The 19,333-nt window shown below is 42.4% G+C and overlaps 2 protein-coding genes across 3 annotated transcripts; both read right to left on the bottom strand.

Annotated features, from left to right (window-relative positions):
- Nucleotides 1-1,185: 1,185 nt before the first annotated feature.
- On the bottom strand, nucleotides 1,186-7,443 carry LOC136768716 (E3 ubiquitin-protein ligase TRIM39). Of its 2 annotated transcripts, none has more exons than XM_066723049.1 (8): nucleotides 7,401-7,443; nucleotides 6,247-6,356; nucleotides 5,230-5,801; nucleotides 4,703-4,798; nucleotides 4,159-4,392; nucleotides 2,627-2,774; nucleotides 2,179-2,205; nucleotides 1,186-2,084 (listed from the first exon to the last, which is right to left on the bottom strand). In XM_066723049.1, exons 2-8 carry the CDS (start codon nucleotides 6,284-6,286, stop codon nucleotides 1,540-1,542), a joined length of 1,662 nt encoding a protein of 553 aa, XP_066579146.1. In that variant the 5' UTR covers nucleotides 6,287-6,356; nucleotides 7,401-7,443; the 3' UTR covers nucleotides 1,186-1,539. The 2 variants fall into 2 exon arrangements, with proteins under 2 accessions (XP_066579146.1, XP_066579147.1); XM_066723050.1 differs by lacking the exon at nucleotides 7,401-7,443 and adding an exon at nucleotides 6,616-6,814.
- Nucleotides 7,444-12,839: 5,396 nt separating this feature from the next.
- On the bottom strand, nucleotides 12,840-19,270 carry btr12 (bloodthirsty-related gene family, member 12). The gene is made up of 7 exons (XM_066723051.1): nucleotides 18,991-19,270; nucleotides 17,172-17,749; nucleotides 16,818-16,913; nucleotides 15,090-15,323; nucleotides 14,530-14,677; nucleotides 14,320-14,346; nucleotides 12,840-14,136 (listed from the first exon to the last, which is right to left on the bottom strand). Exons 1-7 carry the CDS (start codon nucleotides 18,995-18,997, stop codon nucleotides 13,601-13,603), a joined length of 1,626 nt encoding a protein of 541 aa, XP_066579148.1. The 5' UTR covers nucleotides 18,998-19,270; the 3' UTR covers nucleotides 12,840-13,600.
- Between the last annotated feature and the right edge of the window lie 63 nt (nucleotides 19,271-19,333).

The raw sequence follows: 19,333 nt of genomic DNA, 5'->3' as shown, positions 1-19,333 counted from the left end.
ACTGAGTTTATTTACATACTATATTGCTCATAAGGAGGTTGTATACTTCTGCAGCATTTTGTATGCTGGACTGGTGGTTTGGGTTACTGTAGTATATTGTTGTACTGGTTACTGTTACTGTGTTGTACCTCATGCTTAATTTGTGTGACTACTGCTGCAGTGCTTTCAGTTACCGTGCTGTGGGGGCCTAATGGTTTGTGTTGCTGTGTTGTATGTAAGCCTTGCTCTGTGTGACTGTACCGATGCAGTGCTTTGTGTTACTGTACTGCACTTCAGACTTGGCTGTATTACTGTATAGCGTTGGCATGTCTTCATACTCCGCTATGTTGCAGATACGTTTGCTACCCAACTTGAACTGTGCCAGCGTCCAACCATCAGCAAAGACTTCAGCAACAGGTAAGACCTGGGTTTAATGCACTTACTATGTTAAATGTGGTGTTGATCTATACTGCTGTGATGGGTTGTGTGTTGTACCTCATGCTTGTTTTGTGTTACTTTACTGCTGTAATAGTTTGTGTTTTACAATTACTCCTTGTTAAAAGGCTTTGTTAGTCATGCCATTAATATTGCTGTGCTTTGTACTGCTGCAGGGGTGTACAGTCTTGTGTTGTACCTTTTCAATTAGTTGATTGACCAACAGATGCTTTACGGTGTTTCATTATCTGGAATGATTTGCTAGTGTTGTGCCAATAACGCCAGCCATTTTGTTCTTCCACACAAATGGGCAACCTGCTGTGCTGCACACTATTGAGACTGTTCAGGTGAGCCTGACAAAATGGCGGTCTGTGCTGTGCTTTTACTGCTGGCTTTTATTTGTTTTAGTCAGCAATAAAAAACAGAATGAGGTGCTATTAAGTGTCCGTTGGTCACCTTTGTATTTGGTTTACTGCACTGAGATAAGCTGCCAGGGTGCTTGACAGTCTGTATTTTGTAAAGGTTTACTTTCTTATGTTTTGAAAAAGTGTTTTCCCATATGGATCAAATATTTTCTTACACATTTCATATACATGCCAAAACTGTCCCATTTGTTAGTATATTTCAAATATATCGGCTATATTTTCATCTGTATATTTACTGTATATGTTGAAAATACCTCACCAAATATTTGTATTTGATTTGACATGAGGACATCTGTACCTGACCAAGATCCAAGCCTTTGAAATTTAATTGAAAAGACCACTGGAGCAATTTTAAACTTATCTTTATTAGCAAGTGTTCAATTCCTGTACAATTAAAAACCCGTCCAGTAGAAAACCTGATTTTGGCCCAGGAATTAAAATTAAAATAAATAAAAAATACAACAATTTAGATCCACACAAAAATTATATAATCAAATTGGTGAGGACTTTGTGTTTAATAACCCATCTGAAACACCTTGAATAGTGCAGTTCCTGTGTGGTAGCAGGTGGGGAATTGGCTGCAAACTGTCTTATCCCGAGGGAATGCTGCCTCCCAGTGGTTCATGTTTTCAGTGCAGATCCTCTAATCACACCTGTCAATCTGCTATGCCACAGAAGGAGTATTTATGCTATGCATCTACTATTTATATCTATCAGTGCTAGAGATGATCAGTGGGTCTACATTTTTGCCACCGTCGATAAGATGAGGACTGAAGTATGGGTACAGTTTCTCTGTGAAGGTGTCAGTGAAAGTGTAGATATGAGACCTCTCCTCCACATTGTAGAAGGAGACCTGCCCCTCCTCATAGTCCACAAACACCCCCACCTTCTGGGGCAGTGGATCCAGGCGAAGAGGGGTCGGGGGGTCAGTTAGCGCGTTGTAGCTGCTTCCATTGCACAACATCAAGGCCCAGAAGCCTTTCTCGGGGCAGAGTTTGAGCTGCCCTTTCCTGCTGATGGACTCTCTGGCCACTCCTATATCCCAGCCAGTCTTGCCCACAACCCCCACCTCCCAGTAGCGTCTCCCTGAAGTGAAGCCCTCGCTGCCCATCACACTCCCGAAATGATCAAACCGCTCTGGGTCATCAGGGCAGTCCTGTCTCTGGTCTCCGTCCTTGACTTGTTTCCTGTCCCAGGACATGACCAGGCTGGGATGTGCGGTTTTTGGGTCCAGCGTCACATCCTCTGTGAACAACAGACATGAATATTTAATAGAGACAATGAGCATGTCAGTTAAGATTTAATAATATTACAATACCAAAATCTCATAAATATGTACCTGAATATTTCTGGATCCTCTTAAGCTCTGGTGGGGGGGAGAAAAAATAGTGATAATCAAAAATGTGCTACCAGGTCTACATATAAATCTGTTTATGTATAAGCTCCCTCAAGCATAATTGCTCATATTGTAAGTTATGGAAGAAGGTATCACAGCATCTAACACCCAACGCACTCCTGATGCTAATGGTTTCATGAAAGGTGACAATTTGGGGATCCGTCCTACTTGTCTGCTTCACAATATTACAGATCTTAAATTCAGGAATAGCTGGTTTTGGCTCCTGTATTACTCAGAAAGATCATTTTTGATTCTGATTTTGACCAGCATAAAATCCGTCCTTCATAATGTAATTTTGTTGCCTGAATATGTATGGGACAACCATGTGAATAGCTCTTGTTACCTTGAGGGATACAGATATGAGGTAGTATGCTGTAGTTCTGAATCTTACCAATGGAGGGCAGTTCCTCAAGCTCTCTGTGAATGCTCTGCAGCATCCTGGACACATGCCTCCTCACAGTGCCCAGACAGAGGTCAGTGTTGACAGTGATGTCATCCAGTTCCTTCAGGTCTGGAGGGGGCTGCAGGGAGGACAAATTCTAAGGGAGAGGGAAAGATGATTCAATATTCATGAATCAAATGGCAACAAGCTTGGATTGCATAGCATTTATTAATGACAAATTAATAATACTTTTAATACATGTTTAATATACAGCATTTCAAAGTGTCTAAACAAAAGGTCCATTACATTCATTGAATTGCCATTCACAGCTTTTTAATACTCATTAGCTGACCATTGTCTCTTGTGACGGATCATAGGTACGGTTACGTCCCGTTTCCACTGGCTGAGCGTCCGGACGCGCCGGTTCAGAGCCGGTTAACTGGCCGCTGCTGGACGCGCCGTGACGTCCGTCCACTGAGGACACGAGTCTCTATCAGAGGAGTGAGTCTGACTGAGACACAGGAGGACAGCAGACACATTGTGTCGGAAATATAATCTCAAGAGCCGAGCGATCACGAAGAAATTACAGTTGTATTGGCAGCATGGAGTGAAATCCAGTACAGAGACAATGACTGATACAGTTCATATCAGTGCATTAAACACTGTGATTCACAGACTAGTGACAATAAACTGAAGGATAATAATGTATTAAACAGTATGACAGCTGGCCGGTGTTCAGGCTGTGTGTGTGAATGTGTGCAGGACAATCCAGACACAGTCAGTGTGAATGAACACGAGTCATTAACGTGTCCATTTACAATTAAATTAATGAATAAATACATACAGCAGATCTGGGTTTCCTCTAAAACATTAAGGACGGGTTTAATAAATGCGTCCATAAACGCCATGACTGAGACGCGCACTTTAGTTCAATTAAAGCTGCTCTATTGTATCCGGATGATTAATGTGAAACGTGTGTATTGTGTTTCAAGTGTAACTTGCCCTGGTTAAGGATCTGATAAGTACATTATAAATAATACGGCAAATAGTATCGTTTGCAGTTACAAATCTGTAGTAAGAGTAATAAGTGAAGGGAGTCACGCTGTGCGTTTAAAATACATATATACCAGCACAAATGATGACGATAATAATATCAATACATATTCGCTATTTAGTATTATTGTTGCACATGAAACGTATTCTTATGGGAACATGCTTGTGTGAATATAATGTTGTCTCTACACGTCCAGCTCTTCTAGTATCTCTAACAGAAACGTGTATTTATTCGCTGTTTCCAGTCCTGTAAAGCACAAATAATAAAACAGACACACAGTCCTCTCTGGTCAGGTGAGTCGCTCGCAGTGTTTCTGTCTCAAACCCGCAGTCGCTGCTGCTCATCAGGACGGATCTCAGCGGCTGCTTTACAAACAGCTCTGGACTGCGGCGCTCAAACCAGCGGAGCCGAGACACTAGACTTCCTTCTAGGACACTTTGTTGTGCGATCCCGCATCACTGCTCACGGTGTCCGGTCATCTAGTCACCTGCAAGAAGTTAATGTGATCCTCGTTGCTGGAGAACTGCTCCACCGCAGATATTCTCTTCATGAGCTCTGCGATTTCTTCCTCCAGCTTTTTCATGAACACCTCAGCCTCCATCCCAACTTCTCTCTGCTTCTCCTCAATGGGTGTAATGATCTCATCCTGGGCTTTCTGGGCAGCACACATCACTGCCTGAAATACTGCCTTAATATCATTGCTTTCTTTCTGGGTGGATGTCTAGAGCATGACAAAACAGAGTTAAGGTTATTTACAAGAATAATGAATCCTCAACTTGCCTTTTAATCTCCGTAATCTCTCACTCTGTACTGTGAGAAAGATTATTAGATTATTGTTCTTTGTCTGAAGTTAACTCCCACTTCAGTTCTCCTTAATTTATGCTAAAAGACTCATAATTTCTCACTACCAAAGAAAGCATCAATCTTCATTATTTCTATAACTTAGAACAGTTAACTGTAACTGTCCCAAGCACTGATCCATGCACTACCCTACTCCACAGGATTTGAAAAGACTGTTCAACTGGTCTCACTTCGCTGAGCTCCACTGACTGTTTGATCTCCTCCACCTTCTTCCGTCTGTCCCGGATCATCGTCTGCATTTCAGCTTTCGTGTCCCCTAGCTTTTCCTGTGGAGCAAAAGCAGAATGAGTTTTTGCATTTCTTCTTGCAACATTGAAAATTAACATTATTCTGCAAGTCAAAAATAATCGGCAATATGAAGATCAATGACACCCTCTAGTGGCATATCTGGTCCAGCTACAGCAGAGATGACACTTGGACCACTACTGATGTCTTTTGATTAGAAAGCTACACAGGAGTTACTATACAAAATTGAAACTGGAAAGGGTCAGGTAAATAGGCCCCTGAGATTTGAGCATCTTGCTTTTACCCCTGCCAGTCTACCCCTCCTCCAAACTATAATCAGCAGCTCTCAATCCATCTGCTTTTCCTATCTATTGTGACCGTGCCTGTTAATGTGATTGTGCCCGTTGGATAATATAGTGATTCTTATTCCCAATGTGTAGGAATTCATCAAATGTTATTGCAGTTTTCCTACCTTTTTATTTTTGCACTCAGTCTCAGCAGTCACAATCTTGTGGGTGTTGTGGTCCTTCTCGACACACATCAGGCAGATGCAGATCTGCTCATCTCTGCAAAAAAGCTCCAGGGGACGCTCGTGGGTCTGGCATAACCTGTCCTCCAGATCCTCCACAGGATCAACAAGCTTGTGTTTCCTGAACCTTTTGAACTGAGTGTGGGGTTTCAGGTGCTTTTTGCAGTACGAAGTCAGGCACATTAGGCAGGTTTTCACAGCATTGAGCTTCCCACTAGTGCAGACATCACAGGCCACTTTTCCAAGCTCGCCAGAGCATTCGTCAGTACAATTCTCAATACTTTTCTTGAAATTCTCCGCAATCTCGGACAGCGTGGTATTAATGCGAAGATCAGACCTCTGTATTAAAAATGTCTTGCACAAAGGGCACACCTCGTTGTAGTTCAAGTGTAGCTGGATGCACTTCCGGCAGAAGTTGTGGCCGCACAATGTGGAGACGGGTTTGTCAAATACATCCAAGCAAATGGAGCATTTCAGGAGGCTTTCCGTTAAGATGTTGGTTGGGGACGCCATCCCTGTAACATGATAAAGACGAACGGAAATTAAAATTGAGCATTTGGTTTAAGCCAGTGGTTCTCAAACCTGTCCTGGAGTACCACCTACCCTGCTGTTTAGTTTTTTGTTCCAACAAGAACTCTCAATTACTTACTTGAACCCTCATTTGAAGTAATTTGATTACATTTGACTCTTTAAATTGTGTAACTGACAAAAAGTTGGTTCCTTTAATAATGTAATTTCCACAGTGTTATACTTAACTTAAAACACCTACTGTTAAAAATAAATAAAAGGCTCTAATTTAGGACATTTTGTGTTCAATTAAGTAATTGAGAGCTCAGTTGAAACAAACCAGCAGGGTAGGTGGTACAGATTTGAGAACCACTGCTTTAAGCTACTCTGATAATAGTTTACCTCTAAGACCACAAATCTGAAGAAAAAGTTTGATATTAATGTGACCCTTACCTAGTTTCCTTTGCCTTGTACGGGACTCAGTCTCTATCATGGGAACGCAACCATGGTGTCACAGGTTTGCAGAAGAGGCGTGGCTCTGAAGGTGTTGGCTACTGTCCTGTCTGAAACAGGAAAAAAATAAAATTAAAAAATAAATTGGCAAGAAAATGATACCAATACAAACTGCCTCTGTCAGACCGGATAAGTCCACACAAGTCGTGAGCATGTATCAAATTAATTATCGCTTTGTAGTTTATCTTCCCCTGAGGTGGAGGAACATTCAATGGCGATGGGTGTTTATATAAAGTGTTTGTCTTCTGCTGAGATCTGAGTCCGGTAAAGTGCTGTGCTGTTCATTAAGAGACTGTACATCACACAGACCTTTAATGTGTGGGAACATGTTCCACTTTTTTTTCTTCTTCACATCTTTACTCCAAAGCAAGACATTTGCAGACAGAATAGTCCTTTTTTTTTCCTTAACCAGTGTACATCTTTCCTGGCAAGGGATTGAATATAGATGCCTTATTGAAGTGTGTTTAAGAGGTATGCACTGAGGCTACCAGGAGATGTTTCATGACAGCAGTCTGCAATTTAAGTGATCACATAAAGACAGCAAAGAGTTCAATTAATATTGGCAGGCAACACCCAGATTAACATATTAACTCTTTACCCACAACATGTATTTGAGCTAAAAAATATAAATATATTGATAAATATATTTTAAATTGTATTTTTACAAAGCCATTGCTTTTTTGTATCATGTTTCACTTGGGTCATTACACAGTCTCTGACAACCCCTCCAGAGATCTGCTCTCTTTACAAACCCTGGTCTGGAATCTCATTCGATCACAGCAGTCACTCTGTTTGTGATGCAATAATTTCCCTCTGCCAAAGTCATGGTGTTTAATTCAATTATATGAATATACTCTACCCGTGCTTTTGGATTCCTTTCTCTTAAAAAGATGAAGAGAGAAGAAATAAATCCAACCGAAAAGAAGGCTATGTGAACAAAGCAACAAAATAATAAGCAATATCCTATCATGTCTTTTGTTTATGTCAACTTAAAACCTTTTTATCTTTAGTAGTGAGGCGTTGTTTGGAAATAAAACAACCTACATTCAGCATATATATTTAAGATTGGGTAAACAGTACACAGTTTGCATTACCTTCTCAGCTGCAGGGAACTGTGTGCCTGCTGAGTTTCGTTTCTGTGAAGTGAGGTGAGAGCCCCAGCCTCCGGACTCGGCTGTTTTGCGTAGACACACCCCAATGCTCTTTGCAGACCCATTGAAAAGAGTGTGATGGCAAATATGAGGAAGTGAGCCATGGTGCACGAGCACTCGAGTTTCACATCCACAAGCCTTTGCAGGAAAAGCAACTTGGACAACAGCATTTTATAAATCAGATTTTATTACATCCCAGGGAATAGCATAAATACATCTTTGAGGCAGCGTTGCCTGTTGCTTGTGTAAGTTGCATGGTAATTCAGGACTGGTGTAATTGCAGAAGGCAACGGTTGCCCGGAAATGCTGTGTTTATTTTTTTCAATCTTTACATTGTCTTGTTTTGCAATTGTACACAAAACTCGTATGCAATTTTGGTTGTATTTAAACTGTATTTGGCAGGTGTATTCAAAGAAATCTGAGGTTTTGAGTTGTGAAACACTGGGCCGGTTTAACGTTTTGCATATAAGTATATATATATATATATATATTAAGGTTTTTTTTATACATTTTTACAACTTCATTGAATGGAATGCTGTCAATCAGGTTATTTCATCTGTAGAATTGGAGATAAAGTGTTTGGTTTGTTTTTTACATTCTATGTCAATGAAAGAAGATGCCAACCTATTTGTGGTGTGGTTGACAGTGCAATTCTAGTGCAGCCCATTTTGTTTTGAGGAACTTCCTAACTTCCCAAATAAGGAGACCATGACCTCAGACTTACAACACAGCTCACATCTGGTGCTCAGCCAGACCAGAGAAGAGTTGCAAAACTGTTTGACCTTCAATAAAACAGAGCTTTGATTAGACAGATGAGGAGGTAGCAGAGAGGCAGCAGATATTTCCTGCAGATGGTTTGGAGTGCTAACCAATTGTTTTCACTTTTCAAAAACTGGGCAGATGACCAGCTAATGTGGGTCACCATGAGGGGAACCATCATACAGGTGTAAGCACAGATGGACACTCTCATGAAGGTGTCAGTGAAAATGTACAGATGAGACCTGGATGAAACCTGGTTTTCACATTGTAGAAGGAGACCTGCCCCTCCTCATAGTCCACACCCACCATCTGGGTTTCCAGGTTAATAAGGGAGATGGGCATCTGATCATAATCGTGGGCCATGAACCCTGTTCTGGAGTTCCTTTGTATCGCCCCAATTCTGTCACCCCACAGGTTAGAGAGTTCCTTCCCCTTGGTCCATTGTGTGGAGATTCCCAAAAGCCCAGCATGTCTTCTTCCACACCCTCACCTCCCAGTAATGTCTCCTGCAGCTGAAGCCTTTCTTTCTCGGGATACCACAGAGCTTTGCAGATTTCTGGGGAATATTACTCTTCTCCCCCTTGCCAAACCATTCCTTTTTCAGCAGCATGGTTTACCATTTTTCCATCCTTAGAGAGGTTTAGATCGGGGTGTGCTGTTCTGGCATCCAGAATCACATCAACTATATTAGGAAAGAGAAAACATTTTTTGGAGAATAACATAACTTTGGAGAATTTTGCAGTTGCTCCTTTTAAAACATGTGAGATATTATGGCACCAACCAGCTTCAGAGAGTCTCTCCGCCTCTTCTTGCTTGCTCTCCTCCAGCCATGAGACCGCTCTGCCCACGGTTCCCAGAGCGGCATTTGTGTGAACAGTGATTTCAGACCAGTCCCTGGTGTGTGGCGGGATGCACAGCGAGGGGAACCTCTGCAGTGGGAGAACGGAAACGCTCAGCATCACCTGGAAGACTTTAATCACCTTTTGTGTAAACAGAATACGTTTATTTTGCCCTTCTGCAGATTGGGTCATTAGAGGCAAGACGTGCTGACCTGTAGAAAGTGGATGTGGTCCTTCGTCTGCAGCAGCTGCTCCAGCTCATTGCGTCTCATCCCCAGCTTGGTGATTTCCTGCTCCAGCTCCTCAATGAGCCCCTCAGCCTGCCTCTCCGCTGCTCTCTGCTTCTCCTCGATCGCCTTGGTCAGTTCAGCCTGGCTCCTCTCAGAGATGTGCGCTAGATCGGAGAAGACTTGTTTGCTGTCTTCGATCTCACTTCGTGTGTGGCCCTGAAGAGATGAGAGACGAGATGCAGAAGACAGGGACACTGGAATCGGATGCAATTTGGTAGAGAGACCTGCCTAGGTTTGTTTTTAACCCTAAAGTCTACAGAAACCTATCCTGTGTCTAAAATACCTTGATGAAAGCCTACATGTAGTAGATTATAATTCACACAGAGCAACGGCTTGATCATGGAGCACTGCAGTACTCAACCCTGTAGGATTTATATTGACAGGACGCACTTTGCTGAGCTTCACTGACTGTCTGATCTCCTGAACCTTCCTCAGTCTGTCCTGGATCATCTGTTGCACTTCTGCCATTGTCTTCTCCAGCTGAGGCTGCGGACAAACCAGGGAAAGAGCACCTTTAATCACACCAAATGGTGAGAATACGACCACAGATTATATCCTTAACTGAATTTAATCATTAATATTAAAACAAATTCCATGTGTGAAGACATGTAAAAATATTAATGAGAGCTAAAAATGAGAGTTATATCCATTCCATGCCACATTTTATTTTCTTTCAGTTTTGGTTGCAGAGAATGCTCCAAACACAATGTTTCCAGATTTGACTGTGAACATTTTGAATCTCTAATTTTCTTCCTCTCTCTTTACATTGGTGTACTTCCACTTTTCTTAATATTTATATACAGTATTACCTTCTTTTTTTTAGATTCTCTGGATGCCGGCACTATTTTGTGTGACCAGTGGTCCGCCTCTGTGCACATGGTGCAGATGCAGGTCTGGTCGCTGACACAGAACTTCTCCAGGCGCCGGCCGTGCTGCTTGCACATCTTGTCGTCCAGGTTTTTCACAAGGTCGATCAGCTGGTGTTTCTCGAAGTCGGCTGTTTGATAGTGAGGCTGGACATGAGTTTCACAGAATGATTTCAGACACACCAAGCAGGACTTCACTGCCTTGAGCTTTTCCCCAGTGCAGGCAGCACAGGGCACCTCCCCAGGCCTGGCAAAGCATCCCTCGGCCTGGCAGGGACTGGTCTCCTTGACATCACGGGCACTTTCTTCTAAGGTTTTGTTGACATGGAGGTCCGGCCTTACGGGGTATGACATCTTACACAGTGGGCACTGACGCACATCGCTTTGACTCCAGTACTCTGCAATACAGGCCATGCAGAAGTGGTGCCCACATGGGGTGGACACTGGGTTGGTGAAAACATCCAGGCATATACAACATATAAGATGCTCTGGGGACTGGAGGTTCCTGGGAACTGACATTCCTGAGAAGAAGAGAAGAGCCGTGAGCCATCAGGAATGCTGGGGGAGAGCACAACCAATTACACAAGGTGGTTTATCCGAAATAAAAAAACAAATGGCAAGCCATTCACAACCTGAAATTTGATCCATCTGGAAAGAGGAAGATAGTCATTTTACATAAATGTTAATTCATCCTTAAATGCAATCTAGTCGTGGGATCTCCATGCTCATAGACTAGAGCAAATTCAAATTATAAACCTGGCATCTTGTAAAATTTGACTATGGCAATACTGATTAGTTACACAATTCTACATCACTTTTTAGTTTGGTTCACATTGTATATAACAGTGCATTCATCCATGACACTTCTCAGCAGGCAAAGCATGTAAATGAAAAGGATGTATAATTTGCTGGCAACTATCTACTGACTTTCTTGAAAATAGTTATTCGTGAATTGTAGTTTTAAATGTGAATTAAAATTTCTGTCTGGATACTGATTGAAAACGATGGAGAAAAGTGACAATGTACATAAGCACATACAAAAAATAAGCTATATGAGAACACTCCTACCTATGACATGCATAACGACACACACACCCATTAACAGTGACCTTTAGAATCATGCTTTTGCAATTCTGGAAACATTGAATTGATCAAACCTTTATTCCTGAGCTAACGCATAAATGTTATTGCAAAACAAAAAGTAACGTATAAAATCGGTTCTTATTTCACAAAAAAACTAAAACAAAACTAAAAATAGTATATATTAGCTTACCCCTAGCTGTTTACTTCATTTCAAACCCTGTATTACCAATTAAATTAACTGAACTGACCGATCTTGTCGTGAGCTCCCTGTCTTAAGGAGCTGGAAAAGGGCACAATCTTCAATGTTTTCACATGGCTGTCTGCAGTCTTCGTCCTCAGCCCTTTAATGGTCCTGTCCCACACCAGAGTCAACTTTGTGTATTCAGTGCTGAAGCCACAGGTGAAGAGATTCCCCGTCTTGTGTAAACAAGGTTGAATTCCTTCAGTCGTTTTGCTGCACTAAGAATGGGCAGAATCACCGCTCACTCTTGATTCATTCGGGGATCAGCGGTGGGTGTCCATTTGTCTGCTTCCAGTGATCTGAAGAGGGATCACACTGCTCAGGTACCGGCAGCATTTCCACCCCTCCAGCTGGCTGTCAGTTCAGTACACTGACCCTGCCTGGCCTCTCCCTTTCCCGCACTCTTGTGCGAGGCGGCTGCTCTTAAAGAAACAGGATGGACCAGATTCTTGACATTAGACGTTTGAGCATCCTAGAGTGGGTATTAAACTTGGAGGCATGACCTAAACTGAGCATGACTAAACTCAGTTCTCTATAGTTGCTCTGTGATTGCCTGCATGTTGCGAAAGGTGTCTTCAAATGTGACAGGGGGGGAAATCACCTGATGATACCAAATGCCTCTTCATCTATAGTATAATAGGACTGGAATATCAGGGATGAGCTCAAAACCTTACAATGAACTCCTTTCATTTTGAGCTACTGTCTGGGAATTTTTCCTACTAAAAAGAGAACTAATTAAAGCATGTGAGTGTGTTAAAGTGGCCTGTAGCAAACCATGTTGCTAATAACGCCGTGTCACTTTTTTTTAATGTTCCAGGGTAGTAAGTGTTATTTCCTAATTGTTAAATTTCAAAATATCACTGTCCTGGTCACAAAAGCAAAGTTTGTGGGGAATAATAGCCTTTTTCTATACTTGGAGGCATAAGCAATTAGGAAATAACACTTACTACCCAGGAACAAAAAATTTTTTAATTGCAAGTGCTGAGAGTGACCACAAGGTGCCAGTAAAGTCACAGTCACAGGATGTACTGTGTTACATAATTCTGTATTGGGACACTTTTAAGATACTAAGCAATTCAGACTATGGACACACCCGTTTTCTGTAGGCGGTTTGTATAGATAAAATTATGTAGGTTATGTGTAGAAAGACAGGGCAACAAGATCCTCAACTCTAAAGGAATGATACTTTTCTATTAACTTTGCTCCCTGAGACGGCTGCATTTCTTCTTATTGAGTCCTCCTATTGTTTATTTTATCCATCTTAATGGGAAAAGGAAAGAATCCACCAGACCCACACATTTTCAAAGAAACCAGTGTTTATTGTCAGTAATCAGAAATCACAAAACAATTGTACGTTACACTTTGTATCAGGGTTTGTTGTCCTTGGGAGAAATTCTAAATTATAGCTTTAATACACTAGTTGTTCTGTACATATACATAATACAAAAATAATTTTACAAATATGAATGTAATCACATTTTAGTAGATGTAATTTCCTTACAGGACTACAGTCTACAAAACCCATCCCATATTGTTAAAAGGTCACTAAGTATGAGTTAGTTAAAACATAAAGCACAATTTAACAATACTGAAAGTGCAGATCTCGATATGATGATTTTATCTGTGAAGTAAAACAATCCGAGAGGCTGTTGAGAAGTTTCTTAAAGGGTATGTAGTAAGGTTTTGAAAACCTAAACTTCACCTGTTGTAACATATATTTTTGTATTTTTTTCCTGACTTTATAAAATGTTAAGAATGGGGATGCAACTGCATAGCTGTGGCTGGTAACGCAGTTGGGAATCTAGGGAACACAAACCAAAGGATCAGCTTTTTTCTACATCTAGAAGGTTCATGTTCGCCAGAAACATGGTGCACATTTTGGAAACATTAGAAAAACTTTTACCTTTTGGCTGTGAAAAACAAATAATACACATTAAGAAATGCAAATACAAAACATCAGGATGTTAAATATACAAATAAAGTGCATGTAATTAAACCTCGTTAGCAACACAAGGGGCAGTATACGCTGTGTTTGTCTTCAACCCTGTTATTTGTTTCTCCGCTTTCAGCTTGCCGAGGAGATTATGAGTGGGGCAGAGTTTTTACCGTCGTGATTGAGGCAGGGGCTGAAGAGTGGGTAGAGTTTCTCTGTGAAGGCGTCATTGAAAGTGTAGATGTGAGTCTGTGTCCTGGGGTCATAAAAGGAAATCTGCCCCTCCTCATAGTCCACAAAGATTCCAACGAACTGGGGCTTGGAGGTCAGGTGCAGGGGGACCCGGATGGACGAGAGTGCCTTGTAATCGTCACCGTTCTTCAGCCACAGGCACCAGAAGCCCTTCTCCGGGCTCAGTTTAATGTCTCCCTTCCTGGGGACTGATTGTTTGGCCACCCCCAATGTCCAAGATGTCTTCTTCCCGACCTCCACCTCCCAGTACTGTCTCCCCGAACTGAAGCCCTCTCTGCCCAGGACGAAGAGAGCCGGGTGGAAGCTCTCGTTGTTCTCGATGGCCGCCTGTCTCCTGGCATCATATTTCACTTGCTTCCCATCTTCGGACAGGACGAGATTGCGTTGCGCCGTGATGGGGTCCAGAATCACCTCGACTATGGAGCAAAGGAGGAGATGTTGTAAAATCAATTATCCCAATACACTTCTAGAAACCCCCTTCTAAAATTCAAATTGTATTTAAATAGGTTGCTCTACTACTGACATCAGTAGTATGAATTTAAATGTCAAGAGCTTTACCCAGCTACAGTTTTAAGCTGTATAGAGGTTCAGATACATACCTTCATATTTCTGTATCATCTTCAGCTCTGGGGGGGAAAAACAGGTCAGATATCAGTTAATCAAATTTCAGTTAGTTTGCAGAGAATAGAGACACAATTTTAATCAAATTGCAATGACAAAAATTTGACTACCACAATTCCTGTGCTAGCAGTATTTTGTGTAATCCTAAATGACCAAATGGCCAATATTGTATTGCTCAGTGCTGATACCTCTTCCATACAGCTTCTTCAGTATCTCCTGGCATCTGTCCACGAGCTGAGACACGGACTTCCTTACCGTCCCCACGTAGAGGTCTGTTTGGACCCGGGTGTTGGACCAGTCTGTGTGCTCTGGAGGAACACAGAGGGTTGGGAATCCCTGCAGCAGAAAGTGAGAGAAAATACTTTATTATTAGTTTAACCTTTATGATGGAATACATTTTTATACCAATGCAGTGATCCTGTTCTCTCTCCTTTTACTTGTGGTTGATGGAGGGAAACGTAATGGATTGTAGCCAAGTACTAGGATCTGTTTCTCTAAAAAGCAGGAAACAGGGATAAAAATCATGATATCAATTGACTGATTACCCTCACGTGCAGCAGGTAATGGATCTGTTCTGTTAGATTTCTCTCTGGCTTCTACAAAGAAAGTGTGAAACTCATCCTGTGAAAGTGGCAATTTTCCAACCCGTTCTTCATGCTCAGCCATTTCCATCACAGCCATCCGCCATCAATAAACTCCTTTCTCTGGTGGTGGTGTCTTAGTTGGCCAGATGGAAGCAGAGAGTCACCTGGAGAAAGACGACCTGGTCCTGGGTGTGTGAAAGCTCCTCCAGCTTGGCGTTCCTCTTCTTCAGCGCAGAGATCTCCTGCTCCAGCTTCTTGATCAGCCCCTGGGCCTGCCTCTCCGCCACCTTCTGCCTTGTCTCGATGGCCACGATCACCTCGGCCTGGCTCCTCTCGAAGGCCCGCATCAGCTCCTCGTACACCTGCCAGCTCTCTTCCATCTCCTTCTGGGCAGAGCTCTGTAGGGGGGACAGAAGATGGCAGAATTAGCATTGTGGATTTATACTGGGACTTGTGTGGACCCCCCAAGTTCAAAGGCATGTGGAACAAAAACGTGCACATGTGGTAAACTAACATGATGGCTCACCTGTGTCTCATCACCTTCAGATGCCATTTATTGATGATTGTCGTCATTTTTATGACGTTTGCAGTGACACAAGTGAGGCTGTGATGAAATGGACTAAATGGTCTCCTATCATGTATATCTACCTCTAGAGGCATGCAGGCAATGCCTAGCAAAACTGGTCGGAGAGCTTTTTCCATTTAGCCAAGTAAATATTTAGTTGTCTTGTTTCTCATTTGCCCATTAGTTCGAGGTATTTCCAAGCCTTGAAAACCCCATTCAATTTGGGACTACATTTCGTAATGATTAACTGTTAGAAGGAAAAAATCATATTGTCATCTCATTTTCTGTTTTTATTGTACCAGCTACTTTTTTTTTTTGCTTCAGTCTCTAGGCCACAAATAAACTAAAGCATGAGAAATGGGAAAACAAATCATGGCAGAATGTGTGTACTGGTCCATGGTGGTTATGAAGAGGCCATTACAGCAAGTTTACAACAAAAGCAAGATGAATAGGCACATTTTAATATCTTTCATGGAAGATAAATAAACATTCAGAACCAATGCAATATGTAACTTTTCAGATGGGCTTTTCAGATAATAAAACTAATAAACTAATGCTATAAATATGTGAAAATCATACTCGTGTTGCTATTTATTTGCTGACTTGCTGTGAAAAGGTGGATTCTAGAACAAAAGATACTTTGTGTGACCCAGGGAGTTTATAACAAAAGAAAAACATGCCACGATTCTTATCTGTAACCTGTTCTGTTGTGCCTTTGGAATATTCTTTCTGTAAACACAAATACCTCACTAAAGTGTACAGCAGTAATGCAATAGCCATCTTACACTGGAATAGTAACATGTTACTTTATATAGCAGTTTTCTCCTCGATCTATCAACTTTTTCTTCAGACATCCTATAACTACCTGTAACCTGGTTCAGACTATCAGACACTCCCACATCATCTCAGCCAATGGAATTAGGTCAGTTGATTTTAAATGAGGTTGATCTTAGTAGGCAGTCCACTACACATTGTCTCAGCTGAGTGCTGAGAACTAGCTCCTAACTTTCACTAGCTCAACTCGATTCCCCCTGCAAAATCCCTTTTTGCATCCATTTTACATTTTTTGGATCAGTTAACACCCGCTCTGTTAAAAAGAATGTTATGGCTACTGTTCGCGTCAGTTGCTGAACAGGAAGGACCAGTTGGTCCAGGTTCATGTGACGACCGAGCTTCAAGCTCCTGTTACTGCAGGGAAGTGGGGGCTGTGTGGATCACTTCTGTTCATGACACGCTGCGCTTGTATGATGTAATTGTTCTGAACACATGAAGCCCACTTTTTAATAAAAGGACACTCCTTATTGACAAGACATTTGACAAGACTCACTTTGATGATCTTCATGGAGTACCTGATCTCCTCCAGCTTCTTCACTCTGTCCTTGATCAGCTGTCTCACCTCTGACTTTCTCTTTCCCAGCTGACCCTGTGGGGACACAATGCAATCTAGTCAGTTCTGAGTGGTAGAACCAGACTGTTAAACACCTGATGTTACCAATTCTGGTGAACTGGGACCTAAGTACATCTGCTAAATGGCAAAACAAAGAGGCCAATTACATTTCACTAACACTTCGTTTCATTAAAAGATCTACGGAGAATAACTCTGGAAGGTGAGACATTCTTAGAGTACCCTGCAGAATGAAACCCCCGTACTACATGATGAGGAGACTGGGAAGATGCCTACCATCTTCTTCTTCCACTCTCTGTCTGTGGAGACGATGTCATGCATCTTGTGGCCCGACTCCACGCACAGTGCGCAGACGCAGGTGTGGTCACTGCGGCAGTACACCTCCATCAGCCTCTGGTGCTTCTGGCAAATCTTCTCCTGCAGCTTGTAGATGGGCTCCACCAGCTTGTGGCTCAGGAGTGCCTGGACCTTGCGGTGGTTTCGGATGTGGCTCTCGCAGAAGGATGCCTGGCAGGACATGCAGGACTTCACCGCCCTCACCTTCCGCCCGATGCAGGCGTCGCAGGGCACATCCCCTGCCCGGGCGAAGCTGCCCGCCGGACCGCCCACGCTCACATTCTGAAACTGCTCGGCGATCTCCGCCAGGACCCGGTTGATGCTGAGGTCGGGGCGCACGGGAAACACTTTCTTGCACATGGGACACTGGCACACCTTGCTGTGGTCCCAGTAGCCTCGGAGGCAGGCCATGCAGAAGCTGTGCCCACAGGGAGTGGAGACTGGTTCGGTAAATATGTCCAGACATATGGAGCACTGGAACTGCTCCTCAGAGAGAGTGCCACCAGGGGACGTCGGATCTACGACAGAAAAAGGGAATCTAGTTATACTGTTGATTTGGTTTGTTGACAACCAATGCTAATACTGTGCTGGATACAAATGTTATATCTTGTGCTTTGCTCATGTTGTGTTGTGTAAGTCTATTTTTAGACTTGGGAAGATACTTGATAAAACCAGTATAGCTGCAAGTTTTTGTTTGCTTCCAAATTGAATTGTGGCATTCAATGAAGTGTAGATTAACATTCACAAAGTAGGCAAGTTGACACCTAATGGTGCCTTTAGGCACTATAAATGTTTTCAGCATTCCCCACTTCATCTCCAAATGATGGCTAATAAATCATTCCTTGTTTCAATTTTTCTGAACGGGGCTGAATTAATGTTATTTGGTTGCAATTTCATTCCAATTTAGCACATTCAAACTGGAAACCAAAGCAGTCTTATGCCAGTTTCAGTTTGTCAGTTTGTGAAGTCAGAGACTCTGAAAGTTGTATTGTTTTTTCCCCCTTTTCTACCATGTTAAACAATTACTTATCAATACATTATTAAAAAATGAGGTATGGTTGTTTACAGTCTGTTGGAAAACAATACAGAGATGCACCACGTATGTCAGTTTGAGCCTTCTCACTAGTTTTATCGATCTGCTGTCTTGAGCGTGGTCTCCATTTCCTGATAGAAGCGACTTTGGGTGCTTGAAAAGCGCTAAGTTCCATTCATTATTATTATAATTAGAAGGCATTGTGGGGCCACTAAAGCTCTATTCCAGAACTTAAAATGATTCTAACCAGTAATCTCAGTTCTCATGGAAAACGGTAGAGCTAGCTAGTGTGTGTGCAGAGTTTAATACATTGATCATTTACCAGCGGCCTACTCCCAAGTTATTTACACAGAAATAAAGAAGCCTATTTTAAATAACAACATTGTCTGTACATTTCCATGTGACACTGGATGCCTCGAATGGAATGCAGCCCTACAGGAAACACCCAGACTGCTATGTTACACCAAGTCCCAGGGAGAATTTCTGTAGAATGCTTTATTTTTCTGACTAAATAATAAGGGAATCTGAATCCGATCTGGGTCCTTCTTCTCAGGTAAACAGAATCCCATGCTTTGGCCCTAAAAAAGTGTAAATAGCTCTTTTGACAGTTTAGCTTAATGAAAACTCTTTGCCTGTAGTGGAGCCTTGGTTGCTTTTAAAGTTTCAGTGCTTTGAATAGATTCATTTGAATGTTAGAAAATGTTAACAGAATCGGAAAACACTCACTCTGCATTTTCAGTGCTGTAGCCACAGGTGGCAGAAGAGAAGCCTGGGTCCAGGTGAGCCCCCTCTCCCACAGTTACTGTCCTGGTGCTGCCCACTCAGTCCTCCCACAGCCCCCCAAAAATAGCTCCACAGTCAACACCCTGTCTGCCTGGATTCTCTCTCTTATCTCAGGCCCTGAGTGAGTCTCGTGTCAAGTCTCTGTGTCTTTCTGCCTCTGCACAGCCAGGTGAGCAGTGCAGGTAGTCAGCAGACTCCAGCAGTGCTCTCTAGTGTTAACTGAAAAGCTGCCCATGCCTGTTTAGTGTAGCTCCGCCCGCTGCTCTGAAATGAGCAGCACTTGATG

Source organism: Amia ocellicauda, chromosome 14 (genome assembly GCF_036373705.1).
Source record: "Amia ocellicauda isolate fAmiCal2 chromosome 14, fAmiCal2.hap1, whole genome shotgun sequence".
In the NCBI taxonomy this organism is placed as follows: Eukaryota; Metazoa; Chordata; class Actinopteri; order Amiiformes; family Amiidae; genus Amia; species Amia ocellicauda.
This window is presented reverse-complemented; position numbering and strand designations above follow the sequence as displayed.